A 16,792-nucleotide genomic window follows, 5' to 3' on the forward strand; every position below is an offset into this window, starting at 1 on the left:
GGGGCGGCCCCCTCGGGAGAAATCTTCCAGGAGCATCAGGGAGGCACCGAAAGGTAACAATTATGGGGGCGGGGGGGGCTCAGGGTGCGTGGAAGGGACCCCCTCTTCTGCCTCGGCTTTGCAGAGGGCCCACTCTGCTGAGGGGGCTTGAGTGGCCACCGCTCCTTCCAGCACCTCTCTCTGCACCCGCACCTGTGCAACAGAAGCACCGTGGCCAGGTATCGTTTGTCCAACAACTCTTCGCCAGGCTAAGCTACGTCCACGCCAAGTCACAGCCTCAAAAAAAGCTGCTTGGCCAAGAAATAAATCTCTTAATGTACAGCTTGTAATGGAAAAATGCACAGATCCAAAAGGGTGCAAAGATGCGTAATCAGAGTGGCACTAGAAAGCATGATTATAATTACACCCATGATTAGGAGTGAAAGGGGGAGGAGGAAGACAGAGGGAAAGCAACAATAAATTTGATGGAAACTTCGTTAAAAATATTCCCAAACCCAGATAACACAATATTGTTGCTATACTGTCAAGGCTTCCCCAAGTGACAGCTCTGAGTGAGTGAAGAGTGCGTTACTGATGTCTTTGGGGTCTTTTTTTTTTTTTTACTCCCTCTCTATGAGACGCATTGTTCTTTTCCTGTGGCTGGAGAAACAAAAAAAGGCAAGGGGTCATAGAATAAAATGGAGTGCCTTGACTGTGGAAGTAAAAAATATTGTGTTATCTTTTCCCATAAAGCCCATAATTTTAATTACATTCTGGCAATATATATATTTTGGCAATGCTGATGTTAATGCCACTAAACCAAGAGGCTTTTTTTTTTTTTTTTTGAAATATGGGAGGTGTATTTCTCTTCATCTGTCCAAATGTTGGATATAGTATGCTAGGGTTAGGGTCTAACCCTAAGAAAAATCTTAGTTTCTTAGTCTCTTGTCTATTACATTTTATTTTGAAGATTATTTTGACTCCTTATTAGTAATCAATACTGACATGATACGCAAGTATAGCCCCCTGCTTTGGAATAACATAGCTGTGTAAGTTGGAAGCATCTTTTCTGGTGGGTACAGCTGGAATTGAAAAGACTTATATTTTTTCTGTCATCTTGGTAATAATATCCTTGTGACTTGGACCAACTCTTTAACTTCTCTGAACTTCAATTTTTTCTGTAGAAAAAAGGAGGGAGAGCTAATAAATAAAATCACTTAAAATGAACCTGTAAGAATCAGATATGGATTATTATTAATTGACTAAGAAAAAACATTTCTCACATGGGGTTTGTTTAGCTGCTGTGCCTTCTATTCTAGCTTCCATAAATTTATGGGCAGAAAGAAAACAACAGCTGGCTCTGTATTCTAACACCGGTCCACCTTACGCTATAGAGAAATTAGGTTTTTACTGGTGAGGATGACAGGCATAGATGCACTATGTTCACTGCGTGAAACACAGCTAAAGTAAATGAGCAACTTAGTAAATGGGTGAATCCTTCATTGCTTTCAGATTCTGACACAGCCGGCGGGCAGAGTCTCAGATAGCATGTATTTCCAGAATCCATCCCTGAGGAGAGTAGGGGCATGAATGGTTGGGAAGCATTCAGATGCAAGCAGAGGATGTAATGTTCTTACTGAATGCCCATGACACAGAAGAGTTTTTAGCTACCAGATCTGCCAATGTCCGTCTCTGTTAGCTGTGGGATTCAAAGACACAGGGGCTGTGAGCCTGACCAAGAAATAGTGAATATGCTGCCAAAACTTCATTTTCCCTGTGTTTCAGCCTCTCCATGTTTAAAAAGGTAGCCATCATCCATGCTGCAAACCCTCTGTCACATGGGAAGGGTCAAAGGTACAGAAATAGAGATCTCAGTGACATCAGAATACTGGAAATATGGAGAGACGGGCTTCCTTTGGGGTAAAAATTGCATATAATTTGCAGTATAGAAGCTGAAAATAATGCAAGCACCATTTCTGAAAGGATCATTTAAGTAGCTAGTTACTAGCCCATGATGCCTTTTGCCTTGGGAATAAGAAGAGGAAAGGATGCCATTCAGTTATATTTGTTAAAGACCACAGGTCCATCAATTCCTTATCAAAGTCAACAATAGAAATGGTAGCTGATCAATCCAAAATACTCAGAATAAACACACAACTTCATCTCCACTTTAACTTTAGTGCAGTCTGGGCACTATGTCTGGGCTTAATGCCAAACTAGCTGGGGTCAAAACCCTGAGCACTCCAGGAACTGATGGATCTGTTCTCTTTTGCTCTTGCTATCCCACTTTCTCCAATAACCAAAGAAGATATGGGTGATGACAAGAAAATCAGTGCATAATTTCTTCATCAGGTAGCCAGCTAGTCATTTTGATCTTCCTAAGAGACTTCATTACAACTGGCCTAAGTGTTTGCCTTTTAGCATTTTTCTACTTAAAATGTTGTATTCGGAAACTCCCAGAAACTCAGGAACTAGCTCCAGGTTAAATTCCATCTAAGAAAGGCCACATTTTCTCCCAAGAGGCACAGCTGTCCTATCATGGTTGGAGATAGGAGATTTCTCTTTGCAAAACAGGCTGCAGATTCACTGCAGCACAAAGTAACATCCTCTCGACAAGTCAAACAAACTAGATTAATGAAACTGTTAAGCACCCTTGATAATTTACTTCAGTAGGGGTTTACAAATGCTTTGATGGATATGAAGAACCCAACCCCTCACTTCTTTCACAGTCCCAGTATTCATTTCCAAATTTTATTATGCCATAGCGAGAGACGTAAGTGAGACCATTGGCACTGAAACTTGGCAGGCCTTTGTTTCCCTCTGTTAAAGTCAGCCACTTTTCCATTACTGGCCCAAGATATGATTACATAAAGAAAAATTGGTGAAATTTTTTTCTCTAATATTAAAAAACCAAAAAAAAATAGGAGGGAAACATCAGTGCCTGGGGATTTTGTTTTAAAGCCAAAAGATCTCTTTATTTGGATCCACTTACAATGATAAACACTTCCAAGGGCAGATCACAAAGAAACTTGTTTATACAAAATGTGCAATTTAAAGATGCAAGTGAACATGAAAAAAAATTTTTACAGTAATTCTACTTAACTCATATTCATCTAAGACAGATGTTTACTATTGATTTAATTGCAGGCACTATCACACTGCGATATCTAATGCACTTTTCTCTTTCAGTTGTAGCAAGTCTAATCATTCTACATTTGTCTGGGGCAACCAAAAAAGGAACAGGTATGTGAACTTCAGATATTTTTTTCAGCCGTTATGTGTTAGAGTCCAAAGTATGTATTTGAGTTGCTAGTTTAGTTCTTGAGATTTTTAGTAGTTCGAGTGCTTCCAGTGTTTGTCCTTTGTTCATCTGTTTTGAGTATCGTTGTGCCTGTACACACACAAAAATCCATTGGTACTTTCTTAAACAAGTTAGTGACCTGAACCACAGCTAGATCTAACCAAAGACTCAGTTTGACTCTAAGTAAAGACTGTGAAGTGCCTCCACTTTCAAATTGGGATGTCCAATTTGGGTATTGAGCTGTCTACTTTTAAGATCTTCTTGCTTGTTGAAGTAGAATTCCAAATCTGATATTGGTGGGGAAAGAAAGAGGTTCTTAAAGGCCCTGGATGCTAAGTGTGGTGAGAGCCAAGCAGGGAGAGGTGCAAAACACAGTGTGTGTCTGAATGCTCAGTCCCTGCAGACCAGAATTCATTTCAGGGAATTAGGAACTGTGTCGTACTTAGCTTGGATACAGACCAGGAAGAAAGAGAAATGCTTGCAGAGCATAAGGCAGGTGGTTAAGATAATCCTTCAAAGGTTCCCGTCTCCTTCCACTGATCATAGAAGGGACCCTCAAATGACTCAGCTCTATGCATCAGAGGCTTAAGTTAGATGGGACACTCCTTGGGTATAGATATCTCATTTGGATCAAAACACAGGAGTACTCTTCAGATGCCTGTGTGAGGTCTAGAATCTTCCTTTTAATACAAGCTTAGGCATTTTTCCCTCAGAACAATCTATCTTATTTTAGCCTACTTGTTAAAGCGTGATGCCCAGGAAATGATCCTTCATCTTCTTCAGCCTGAACAGACTCAAACCTTTGTCTCCAGGCTCTCTGCCAATGTGCAGAAAGGAGCGCAAGAGTTTCAGGGCTAGGAAAAAAGCAAACAAGAAGCTCTGACTCTGCTCTCTGATGATTCACCTAGGACGAGGAAAGTTCTGGGCTGTGATTCCTGGCCTCAGAGCTATTTATTTATTAAACAGCAAACGGCAAGATAAAAATAATCTATGAACCTTAATCCAGAAATTCCCTTGTCTATCTCTGTTTGGTGAATATGGAGTTAAGCTGCTGCGAATTCAAAATAGTTCATATATTCTACCATAATTCTGTGGGTTTTTTCTTCTTTTTGCAACTCTGATGTATTCCTTTATTATGGCATGTAGCTTGCTGATAGAGCACATGCTCAAGCCTTCTGAGATACATGAGTGGGAAACTTGTGTCTCCCACTTCTTGAGCACATGCTGTCTCTACAAGTTTATTATTTAAAAAGCAGTATAAATATGTCTTTCCCTAGACATCCAAGCCTTTTCTCTGCTTTGAAAAAATTGAGTAAAAATTATACATTTGCACCGCTAAAGAAAAGTCTTGTTTTCCCTGGGTAAATGATTATACTTGGTCTCAACAGAAAAAATCTGAGGTCACGGACAGACGGGATTGTTTTGTTCTGTGAAAGAGTTCTAATTATCATAGGGGCATAATTATTTTTCAGCTAATTATATAATGCTTAATGTGATCATTTTACAGAAAAGCAAAATACTTCCGAAGGACAGAAACCAGTGCAGTGTGGAACTTGGACAAAATATGCAGAAGGAGGCATCTTCACTTCACCCAATTACCCCAACAAGTATCCTCCTGACAGAGAGTGCGTCTACATTATAGAAGGTGACCAGCTGCAAAAACTTTATATTCTATTATCAACTGTGTTAAAAAGAAGTGTTTTCTTTTATTATATGTGAGGTAAAGCCTATACGATCAAGATAAAACTTTTCAAAACACAAGATTTAGAGAAGCTCTATCTCTGCATTATTTTTTTTTTTGGTAAAAAAATAAAAATTTTGGAGAGCATACTAAGAAATACTAGAAAATATTTGATTTATTTCCTGACATCACTCATAATTTAGTTCAGGTGCTAAGTATGCATGAGTCACTTCGTAATAAACACAGTGTAATTTATTTTAGGATATTCAGAGAATGAATAGAACCTAAAATCCTGTAATATGACAGAAGAAATAATATTTTAAAATTAGTTTAAAAAGTGAACACAGGAAATGAAAATACTTTTTTGAGTTTCATATAAGTATTGAGTTTCATATAAGTATTTTAAACTTATCATAACTGAATCAGGGATGACAAGCATAGCTAGGAAAAGTACAGTAAAGAAAGCCAAACAGAAAATCTCCATATAGTGAGTGTAAAAATTATTTTCCATCCAGGTGTTCATGAGAAATGAAAATAAATGAAGAAAACAAAACCAAACCAAAAGAAAACCAGAAAAGAATAAACATTATCACCAAACAGCCATAAGACACAGTTTTTAAAGATCAGGCAGTTGCAGCCATGGACGTTCTGTAAGAAAGGCTAGAAGTATATTACAAGCAAGTTACATGGTTTCTTTTCATCAGTCTTAGAAAAATGGATGTTGAAAGGATTGTTGTAAAAATGAATTTGTGGAAAGTAATAGTGATTAGATGCTGTCAGAGCTTGGTAGCAGAAAAGATGAATCCGATACAGAACGGTAAGTTGTTGGAACCAAGAAGATTCATTCATGACTTGTGACTACATGCAGAGTACAACATCGAGACCTGTTCTGTCAATGATTAGTTGGACAGAATTATTAACTACAAGTGGTGGAACCAGGGTTTGTAGAAATATTTATTTGACTACAGATGTAGGTAGTTCCAAGAGAGATTTTCAAAGGTATATAGCTAATTAAAATTGAATTAACTACTTTAGAACACCCCACTAGGCACTTTTAGAAACCAGCGTGTCTTTCCAAATCTAGTGCTGAGTTACTAAAAGAAATATATTTCATAAATATCTAAATGATGGATGGTATATGCTGTATGCGTTGGTTAGGAAAAAAAAATCACAACAAAATGACAGTTTTCTGAGTTCCACATTAGTGCTAGGTAGCCTGACCGAAGTTGGAAATAAAGACTTTATTATAAATCATCGAGTCAAATAAGCCCTTTAAAGGAAATTTATGCTTGAGTAGTCTTCCCTCTTGAGTCTAGAATTTAAGCAGGCATATGGTAAACATTTAAGTTCTTTCATGGTTTAGTAATTGATTCAAAATAACAATAATAACAATATACCCAGATAAATGTGTAGATTTAATATGTACTACTTAATTTATTTAATTATTTAATTATTTAATAATAATAACAAATACACAGATAAATGTATAGATTTAATATGTACTGCTTAGTGTTATATTGCTTAGTGTTAGGTTGCTAGATCCAAGTGTTTTTGCATATATTAATCAAGTTATAATTCTAACATTCCTGTGAGACTGGTAAAAAGTAATCCTATTTTATCTTTAAGGATCTGAAACACAGAGATGTGTTTTATTATTAAAGAGGAAGGCAATGGAAAAAGAAATAAAATATAAGCATTTTTGTAAACCTGGTCCAATATCTCAGGCCATAAGGAGTTCCTCATCTTAGTAAGAAGGTGCCCAAAAGACCTTTATTTTAAAGACCTTTGTCTTTATTATATTAGATAAATACTTATAAAACATAGTTAAGAAGCTGAAAGGTGGCAAGATATGCTATTGAAATAGCATGATTTAGAATAGCTCAAATTGGAAATGTCTAAGAACAATTTAGGAAGGAGAGATTTAATCAAACAGCTTCTATGATGATGAAATTTCATGTTGAGAAGTTTGGAACAACATATAGCAGAAAGAATAATCCAAATTCAAAACATCTTACTATATTTTATGGGAAAAATCAATCTGGCAAAAAACATTTGCACATAATTTCTTATGACATCAATATTTTCTGCTTCCTCTCCAGCCATAATCAACAGTTTGATTTTTACCAGGGTATTTTAAAATGCACGATGAGAGCAGCTCTATTAGTACATAATTTGATGAGAAACATGCATGTTGCATGCTTTCAGCTCTGATATCCACCTGTCCATTTCTATCTTCTAAAAAGATCAGGAAGAGTAATGTCTGAAAAATGTTACAAAAATAAGCAGAGATATGGTGTCTGAGCAATGATATTTTAAAAACTGGAATTTTCAAAAGAGGCAAAATAAGAAACACTCAAGGACAAAAAACCCCTATTTTTTAATTAAAGATGATTATTTGTTCATTTATTTTTTTTTACAAAATATTAAGATGGCAGAAAATGATAAAGAAGGCTAGCAAGTGAAAACCTTTCCATTATCTTTTATATTCTGTACGACTCATTGTCATAAGATATTGAAGTTAAAGGACTGCAAAAAAAGAATTCATTATTTTACTAATAACAACATCTCTGAGGTAGGTTAACAATCTACAGAGTGGATAATCCTTGCTAATCCAAGACGTAAACATACGTTCAGTTATAGAGTAAACCTATATTTATTATTATTATTATTCCAATAGCTTCTGGCTGCTGTTGAATACCAAGTACCAAATTTGAGGGACTGTCAATATGATGTGTAATAAGATTCCTACATTGCTATCTCCCCTTTGTAAGTCTTAGAGAGTTCCATATACCAGCACTATATACCATGCTGACATCTGTGTGATGTGAGTTTAAATATGTGTATGAATCACCAGGTTCCTTCCTGCTGGCTTGCTTTCCTTCCTTCACTTTTTGCAATCAAAGACAATCTAGAGCAAAGTCTAATGGCTTCCCTCAAACACAATCCCTACTGACTTTAGTGGGCTTGAGCGAGGACTTCAGCATGTAGTATTGTAATAATATTGAATTTAATTTCATGATACAATTTTTCTCCCCACATTGTTGCTCCTCTTAAATGTATGCAAGCCTTTTATCATTTCAAAATTACTTCGGTGAAGTAAAGGAGCTGAAAAAAATTGCCATAATCATAGACTGTGAGTTTCTAAAAGAGAAGAGGATTTCTGACTGCAGGAGCTTCTATCCTAGCAGTCAAAGGCGTAAGCAGATCAAACAGCTAGAAGTTTCTTTTTCTTTTTTTTTTTTTTTCTTTTCTTCTATTTTAGTAGTAATGATAATTAACTATTGGAACAACTGGGAATTTTTAAGTCCAGATTGGATGCCTTTCTAAAAGAAATCTTTTAGGTCATCCAGAAGTCATGGACTCAGTACAAAAATTATTATGCTATAGAAGAACTTGTGGTGAATCCCATCTTCCTGTCAAAATCCATTGAGAATTTGTTGTTTTTAATTTCAGTTTTATTGGGCATATATAAAATGTAAGAAATATCTGAGTGTACACATTAAATTGCCTGATAGGCCAAATTTGATCCATGTTTCTCATATTCATGACTAACCTGGCAAAATTCACAGCTGCCTGGAACAACTGCAGCAATGGTAGCATTAGCCTTTGCCAAGCTGCAGAAAATTTGGCATGGGTACTCCAAAGACAAATTTGCGCAAGAGATTTTGTAGGAACAAAGGCTTTTGTTTGTGTTAAAAATATCTGGGGGGTGGGATAGTCATACTTTACACAATATATCTTAAAAATTGGTTTGGCAATCCTGTAAGTGAAATGCTTGTAAGGTTTTATCCATCCTTCAGTTTTTAATAATTAAATGCTTATTTTTAAATATAGGTATTATCTAGAATTGCTTTATGGAGATGTGAAATAAATCTTACACATTATGTTAGTGTTACATTCAGAGTTAGCTCTCTTGAAGGACTTCCATGTTTTCACTAAAGACCATTGAACTCTTTAATCCCAGATATTTCAAAAGTATTTGAAAGTGGTCACATGTTACTGTATGAAAAATCTCTGCTCAAAGCCTTTTTGTATTTCGCAGTGATTTTTGTGTTCAAAACAAGGAAAGAATCCTCTTTTGAAAGGAGGCTATAGCTAGCTTTCTTATCAATACTAGCTGGACAACCAGAAAGACCAAGGATTATTAAAAACTATCAGTACTACAGCAGCTCAGATAGATGGGGGTAGGTATTGAGTTCAATGTCTCATTTCCATGCAGTCTGGTAAATTGAAACAGATTTTTCGCTTAAGTTCAGCTGTCAGTTACACAGACTTAGAGGCTGATCAGAATTAAAACCTTAATTGTGTGTTTTCCCTGCAACTGTTCTAACACAAGTTGGAACCCAATGCTTTTTTTTTTTCATTGACTGTAAAATCTCAAGAAAGCACTTGTGAAAGATAATTAGATGAAAAATGTGACAAGACATGCAAGCACTAAGTAGTCTTTTCATGGTATTAAAAATTTTTGAAGAAAGGTAATTGGAAGCTAAATATGGAAGAATTTTAAGATTTGAAGTAAAATAATTTTATGGGACCACCTCAATATATTTCATTTGGACTTAACAACAAATTTTCTGGTTATTGCAGGCACATAAAAGGTTCTGACAGTGTGAATGGGCTTTACCTGTGAATAAAGATACTAGAAATCACCACTCCATCTTTCCTTTTCTGATTAGATGGCCAGATTCCAATTCAGTCTAGGAGAATTACGTATTTTGGGCTTTTTGTTTGTTTGTTTTGTTCTGTTTTTCTGTAGCTATATATGAATTTTTATTAGTCATTATTCTAGATTCATTCTCACTGTGTTTCTGTATGTTTTACTAAGGCCGCATTTGCATAGGCTTTGTTGCAAAAGCTGTGGCACAAGATGTGTATTTATACAATGCCTCCTTGTTATAGTTTGCATTTGGCAAAGAAACTCCTTCCTAAAGCCCGAGTATAAGTCCAAAACAATAACTTTTTGCTCTAAAAGAGAGGAGTTAACGTTGGGAGTTTGAATTGTGTGTTTTCATCCCTTATGATCATTTCCAGGAAGATTTCAATAATTTTGTTTCTTAGGTTAATTATTGCAAGCAAAACATTTAACCTTTAACTCTGAACATCATACAAATGAAGCACACAATGAAAAGATGCATGAATGCATGTATAGCACTCCTTCCTGCCTTTGCCCAATCTTTTATCATCACCACTGTCCTCATAGTAACAGAAACATAAAGTGTTGCATTCCTCAAGAGAATTAGGAGAAAGGACCTCATCTTAGTTTGCACAGAAGGCTGGGACACAGGCAGTACCTGTACTAATACCTAAAACAGATCAGGAAATGTTCATGGGCCTTGAGACTGATAGGCACAATCATACATGTACAGATGAACTCCTTTCACCTTTCCAGTCAAGAGTACAGATGCAAACTGTTTGCTATGAATGGTCCTTGACTGGTGTGAAACTCATCATGCCTAAGACCAAGTTTTGGAAGTTCTGACTGGCATGGCCAAACTCATGCCAGGAAGTAATTTTAACATTTACGGAGTCAGTGGTCCAGCCCCTAAACTCATTCCCCTGCCTTGTTTTATCTAGCAGTGGAGAAAAGATGCTAATGAATAGTCAATGCTCCATTCTTAAAGTGGAGCAGCCTCTACACATGGGAGCTTTGGGGGAAAGTAGAAACTCTTCTTTGAATGCTTCTTGAGCTGATGTGATTGTCTAACAAGAACTGAGCTTCACTAGGAAAAGCCTCATCTTGGCTTTGTTGAAAAATAAATGAAAGCAGAGAAGAGTGTGTCCAGCAGGTCGACACTATACTCTACCCTGGTGAGGCCGTACTGTGTCCAGTTCTCGGCCCCCCAGTTCAAGAAGGACAGTCAACTACTGGAGAGAGTCCAGTGGAGACTACAATGATCAAGGGAATCGAGCACCTCTCTTATGAGGAAATGCTGAGAGACCTGGGTCTATTTAGCCTTGACAAGAGAAGACTGAGGGGGGATCTCATCAATGCTTATAAATATCTAAAGGGTAGGTGTCAAGAGGATGTGGTCATGCTCTTCTCAGTGGTCTCTGGGGACAGGACAAGGGGCAATAGACACCAGTTGGAACACAGGAAGTTCTGTTTGAATAAGTGGAAAAAAATTCTTTACTTTGAGGGTGCCAGAGCACTGGCACAGGCTGCCCAGAGAGGTTGTAGAGTCTCCTTCTCTGGAGATACTAAAAACCCACCTGGATGTGTTCCTTTTCAGCCTGCTCGAGGTGAACCTTCCTTTGCAGGGGTGGTTTGACTAGATGATCCCTGAAGGTCCCTTCCAAACCCTACAATTCTGTCATTCAATGATTAATAAGGATTCTTAAGATGACCTAAAGCATTGCCAGGAAGGAGTTTCTGATACCTGACTAAGCAGTCCCTAGGTGAATGATGAGTAGCTCTCAACAAATCTCCTGAAATGGAACAAGAACATACAAAATACAATCTCAGATTGAAAGGTGTTGATTGCTTACTTCTGCCTTAGTGTTGCTTAGTTAAGTTTAAATCAATACTTGTTATAAATATGTGAAATCAAAGGTAGAAAAATCTGAAAAAAAAATAATCGATGATATCTTCCAGTTATTCAGTCTTTCCCTATAATCTAAAGGATCTACTGTGGTCTTCAAACCTCACCAAGACTAGCATTAATAAGATGTTCTTTACAAGTTTTGCTATTGAATTTTAATTTTGTAAGTTTTTTTCACATTTTCTAAGTAGTTTTATTTCTATGGGCTGTAAATTTGGTGCAATTGTATGTAAAGTTTTAGGTTTTGATTTTGCTATTGAATTTTATGGGCACAAAGATCACAATTTTCCTATAAATTGGCATAAATAACAATGACCCAATAGTAAGTACTTGCCTATGTGTGAATTTCTTCAAACTGAGAACAGTAGGTAAGGTTTGTTTCCTACACTAAAATAAATATTTCAATAAACATGAATCACCCAATTATATTAACATTGAATGTAAAGGTATTAAAATAATCTTTCTTCTCAAATAACCTGTGTTATTAAGTTACTTCTTCAATGCTTCTCATAAAATGAAGTTGTATTTTACATTAAATAGTAGTAAATGGGATGTAACTGTGTGCTTATATGTAAAGATGTTAAGATTTACCTTACGTCTTCTTATTTAGTTATTCTTAAAAAGTCTCCATTCGTAAGTAAGTAATGAGCTCATCCCAAAAGCTCCAATTTAAAAGATTTCAAAATACATACAAGATTCTAGGTTCTGGTCACACTGATAGTGTTCCTGTTATTCCTGAGGAAAGAAATGGAAGGATACTGACTGCCGGAGTGACAGCAGTTTCCATGTTAAGCTTATGCACTGTTTTAATGTGAAAAGAGTGGTAACTCAGGCGAAGTTTATAACAATTTCAGCCTCTTCTAATATGTGTAAAGTGTAGGACACGGTCCCATGAGAGGCACAGCATGCAGTGACACAACAAACCCTTGTCTTAGCAGAAGTCTTTGTCAGCAAAAGGCTATATTGCATCACAATCTATACATTGAAAGCATACATTTTTTGCTACAGACAGGTTTAAGCAGAGGAACAGTGCACCTCAGGGATGCTGCAGATCTTAAAATTTATAGACAAAAACATGATTCTTTTTTTCTCCTTTTAAGAAAATACTATAGTTCGCCCGGTAACTATTTTGCTTTATATGGGAGATGTTAGGGAATATTTATTTTGGACATCATCCTGACTGCCACTAGCCTTAATATCTGTTAATTAAGATGGTTTTTGTGTCTAATTAAGTGAACACTATAAAAGTTCTTCAAGGTTTTCAGTAGAATATTGTTTGCTCTTTAGTGAGACATTAATTTTGCTTCATCCTTATCTTGTTTAAGTTAGAATTCACTACACTTGTCCTTTTGTTTCAAATGAGATAAGTAAATCTGAGTATAAGCAATTACACTCAAGCCTGTCATTAACTGCAATACATACAGAAACAGAATTTGTCCTTCTTACTATAACGCAGTTCTTTGTGAACATCAGATAAAAAAGTATTCTGATTAACATTTCCCCCCTCCACCCAGTAGAAGAAAACACTGGTTTTCCTGAGGCATGTTTCTTAGAAAGATTTTGTGTTTGAACCTATTGTTCCTAAAGTGTATTTTGTTAAGTCATAGATATCTCTGTTGGTTTTGCTAAGAACTGATGTCATGAGCACTTTTTTAAAGGAGAAGAATAGATGAGTAGGCTGATGATGGTAAAATCTATAATAATATAGATGTACTAATTTTCAAACAATTTTTTAAGCAAAACATTAAGATGCATACACAATTGATATATTGGTTTACTTTAATTTTGTTTGAGGTTTGAAGGGTCTTGGTTTAGAAAATAATAAAATACTTTTTCTTTTAATCTCTAGCTGCCCCTAGACAATGCATTGAACTGCACTTTGATGAAAAATATTCCATAGAGCCTTCTTGGGAGTGTAAATTTGACCATATTGAAGTACGAGATGGACCTTTTGGCTTTTCCCCAATCATTGGACGTTTCTGTGGACAGCAAAATCCACCTATGATAAAATCCAGTGGCAGATTCCTATGGATTAAATTTTTTTCTGATGGTGAGCTGGAATCTATTGGGTTTTCTGCTCGGTATAATTTTACACCTGGTGAGTACAAACTATCACACATTTTGATAGAAAAAGCTTAGCATAGTAACTTTGCTAAGGATATATAACTGTGCTATTGAATAATGTCCTCAACCAGGGCTGTGTTTATTATCAAGGAAGGTATTATCAGATAGGAAAATGATAGATAGTATATATGTATTTTACATAACAAGAAAAGCTTCTTAAGGGAAGACATTTTCAATACAGTTTTGTCCAATATGCGTATATTCAGCCTCTTCAGTTTTTAAAATAATTATTTGCAATCAAATTCTATTAGAGAAGATAATTCAAAATGTTTTATGGAAAGTTATGTGTTTTATGCTTGATTGTTACACCGTGCAGCTTTTCTTTCAAAATGATCATTGATAAAGTATTCTAATAAAAAATGTAATTATCTCAGGAAATTCCATCATTTCTTTTCCACTTCACCAATCATTTCCCCAGCTGAGGAGTGGAATAGTTCTCCCTTTTCAATAAAGCAAACTATAACAAGTATTGCCAGAGGAAGGGTGATGTTCAGATAATAAAGAGAATTAAATATTTTTCTAAAAAAATGTAAATCTTAATTGTAATTGTACAATTATTCCTTGTCACTTTTAAAATTTAATTCATTAAAGTAAAACAAAAATCATAGTCATACTTTCCATTAATTCCTCTCTTCCCCTCACTTATTTACGAAAGATCACTGATTTTATATTTCATTTTTGGCTGCAGCTACACTATACTGCACTGCACTGCTGGATTTGACGTGGTTCTGTACCTTCTTATGTATTGAGTGATGAGTCATACCTTAATATAGCTCATTCTAAAGCACTGTAATTATTATGTAATTTTGTCAATTATGTCACTATTGTTTCAGCTAAATTGTTGCATTAGGTGGAACTATTGTCTTCAGAATATCTTCTAAAATTAACAGACCCCAAATTCTGCTTGTTTAATTATTCCAGTAGCATCATAGAAAATAGCAGGACAACCTGAATGTTACTCTTTGCAGTTTTCTTTCCTTAATGTAGGGAAAAAGATTACAGAATTACCCAGAATAGTTCAATTTTCTTTTAACTCAAAGATACTGTCTTCCAGAGGATAACCATATTTAGAAGGTTCCAACAGCAACAGAACACAGAATTTCTGTAGCAAACAACCTGATAGATATATCTATATGTTGTAAATGCAAAGACAATTGATGAGATGCTAATATATCCACACATACTTGTCTCTGAAAAAAGAGTTAAATTTGTATCTCTCATTTATCATGGTTCTGTGGGCTTTTGCCATGTTCCTCCCCACTTCTGACAAAATGTCTTTGCTTTAGATTTCATGTCCTTCTTGTTTCAAAGGGTTATGTGTTATGGTTGAAAAGATGTTCATAACACAATCTGCAGCTTATTCTGTCTAAAAACTTTCAAGTGAAAAACAATTTCATGGGCCATGTTTTATCCTCGTTCCTTTTCTACTGATGTAAGGTGGATTTCTACACAGAGATCAATGCTGGTAAATTGCTAAAGTAGCACAAATTATTCCAGACTTCAGACAGAATGGTTATGTCTTTCTTCTTATTACTTTCTTTTTTTTTTTATTTTCTTTCATAGATTTCAATAAGAAGTTCTGCAAATGATGGAGGGTTTCTAGGAATATTGGACAAAATGAGAATTTGATTAATCTGACAAGTGCAAAATAGCACTGCTTGGTCTAACAAAATGCAGTTCTTACTCTGGATGATTGCTTGACCAGTCCTTTACTATATAGACATGGATAGGCTTGACATTTTGGGATCTGTTGTCCAAATGTGTGCACTGGGAGGGGTGACTGTCAACTCATCAAAAAGAGTGATGGCTTTCAAGAGTGTATAAAAGAATAGCATAGAGAGGAATTGCCTCCAGGAGTTACCATCTAAACCACCTAGATCCATCTTGGGCAGTGACAACTTATGAAGTTAAACTATGAAAAAAGGAGAGATCAGAAGAAAATTTTCAGATATACTCTCTTTAAAGAATGTCAAGAAAGTAACCAAAGCAAAGACTCATATTGGCATCTAGAGCAGCTGAACACTCAGGCTAGATGAAGTTTATTGCATCTGACGGGACATAGAATCATAGAATGTGTTGAGTTGGAAGGGACCTTTAACAGTCATCTAGTCCAAACCCCCGGCAGTAAACAGGGACATCTTTAACTAGATCAGATTACTCAGAGCCTCATCAAGCCTGACTTTGAACGCCTCCAGGGATGGGGCCTCCACCATCTCTCTGCACAACCTGTTCCAGTGTCTCACCACCCTCATTGTAAAGAACTTCTTCCTAATGTCTAATCTAAACCTACCCTGCACTAGTTTAAAACCATTGCCCCTTTTCCTATTGCTATATGCCCTTGCAAACAGTCCCTCCCCAGCTTTCTTATAGTCCCCCTTCAGGTACTGGAAGACCCCTGGAGCCTTCTCTTCTCCAGGCTGAACAACCCCAACTCTCCCAGCCTGTCTTTATAGGAGAGGTGCTCCAGACCTCTGATCATCTTCATGGCCCTCCTCTGTACTCACTCCAACAGGTCCATGTCCTTCTTGTGCTGAGGGCTCTAGAGCTGGACACAGTACTGCAGGTGGGGTCTCATGAGAGCAGAGCAGAGGGGGAGAATCACCTTTCTCAATCTGCTGGCCACGCTTCTTTTGATGCAACCCAGGATGCAATTGGCCTTCTGCGCTGCGAGTACACATTATTGTCTCATGTCCAGCTTTTCATCCACTAGTACCCCCAAGTCCTTTTCCGCAGGGCTGCTCTATCACATCATTCTCGATCCTGTATTGATACCAAAGATTGTCCCAACCCAAGTGCACGACTTTGCACTTGGTCTTGTTGAACCTCATGAGGTTTGCACGGGCCCACCTCTCTAGCTTGTCCAGGTCCCTCTGGATGATATCCCATTCCTCTGGAATGTTAACTGCACCACTCAGCTTGGTGTCATCTGCAAACTTGCTGGGTGTGCACTTGATCCCACTGTCTGTATCACTGATGAAGATATTAAACAGCACTGGTCCCAGTATGGATCCCTGTGGGACAATACTTGTCACCCCTCTCCATCTGGACATTGAGCCATTGACCACTACCCTCAGGGTGTGACCATCCAGACAGTTTCTTATCCACTGAACAGTCCACCCATCAGATCTGTATCTCTCCAACTTAGAGAGAAGGATGTTGTGGGGGACT

General features: G+C 36.7%; 1 protein-coding gene across 4 annotated transcripts in view; it reads left to right on the forward strand.

Annotated features, from left to right (window-relative positions):
* The window catches only part of NETO1 (neuropilin and tolloid like 1), a 92,554-nt gene that overhangs the window by 1,319 nt on the left and 74,443 nt on the right, over positions 1–16,792 (forward strand). For all 4 annotated transcript variants that reach the window (XM_014938617.1, XM_014938616.1, XM_014938614.1 and 1 more), the window contains exons 2-4: positions 3,169–3,222; positions 4,788–4,925; positions 13,350–13,598. In XM_014938617.1, coding sequence (XP_014794103.1) covers positions 3,169–3,222; positions 4,788–4,925; positions 13,350–13,598 — 441 coding nt within the window. The remainder of the gene's footprint in view (positions 1–3,168; positions 3,223–4,787; positions 4,926–13,349; positions 13,599–16,792) is intronic.

This window comes from Calidris pugnax, unplaced genomic scaffold (assembly GCF_001431845.1).
Source record: "Calidris pugnax isolate Ruff unplaced genomic scaffold, ASM143184v1 scaffold13, whole genome shotgun sequence".
NCBI classification, from domain to species: domain Eukaryota; kingdom Metazoa; phylum Chordata; class Aves; order Charadriiformes; family Scolopacidae; genus Calidris; species Calidris pugnax.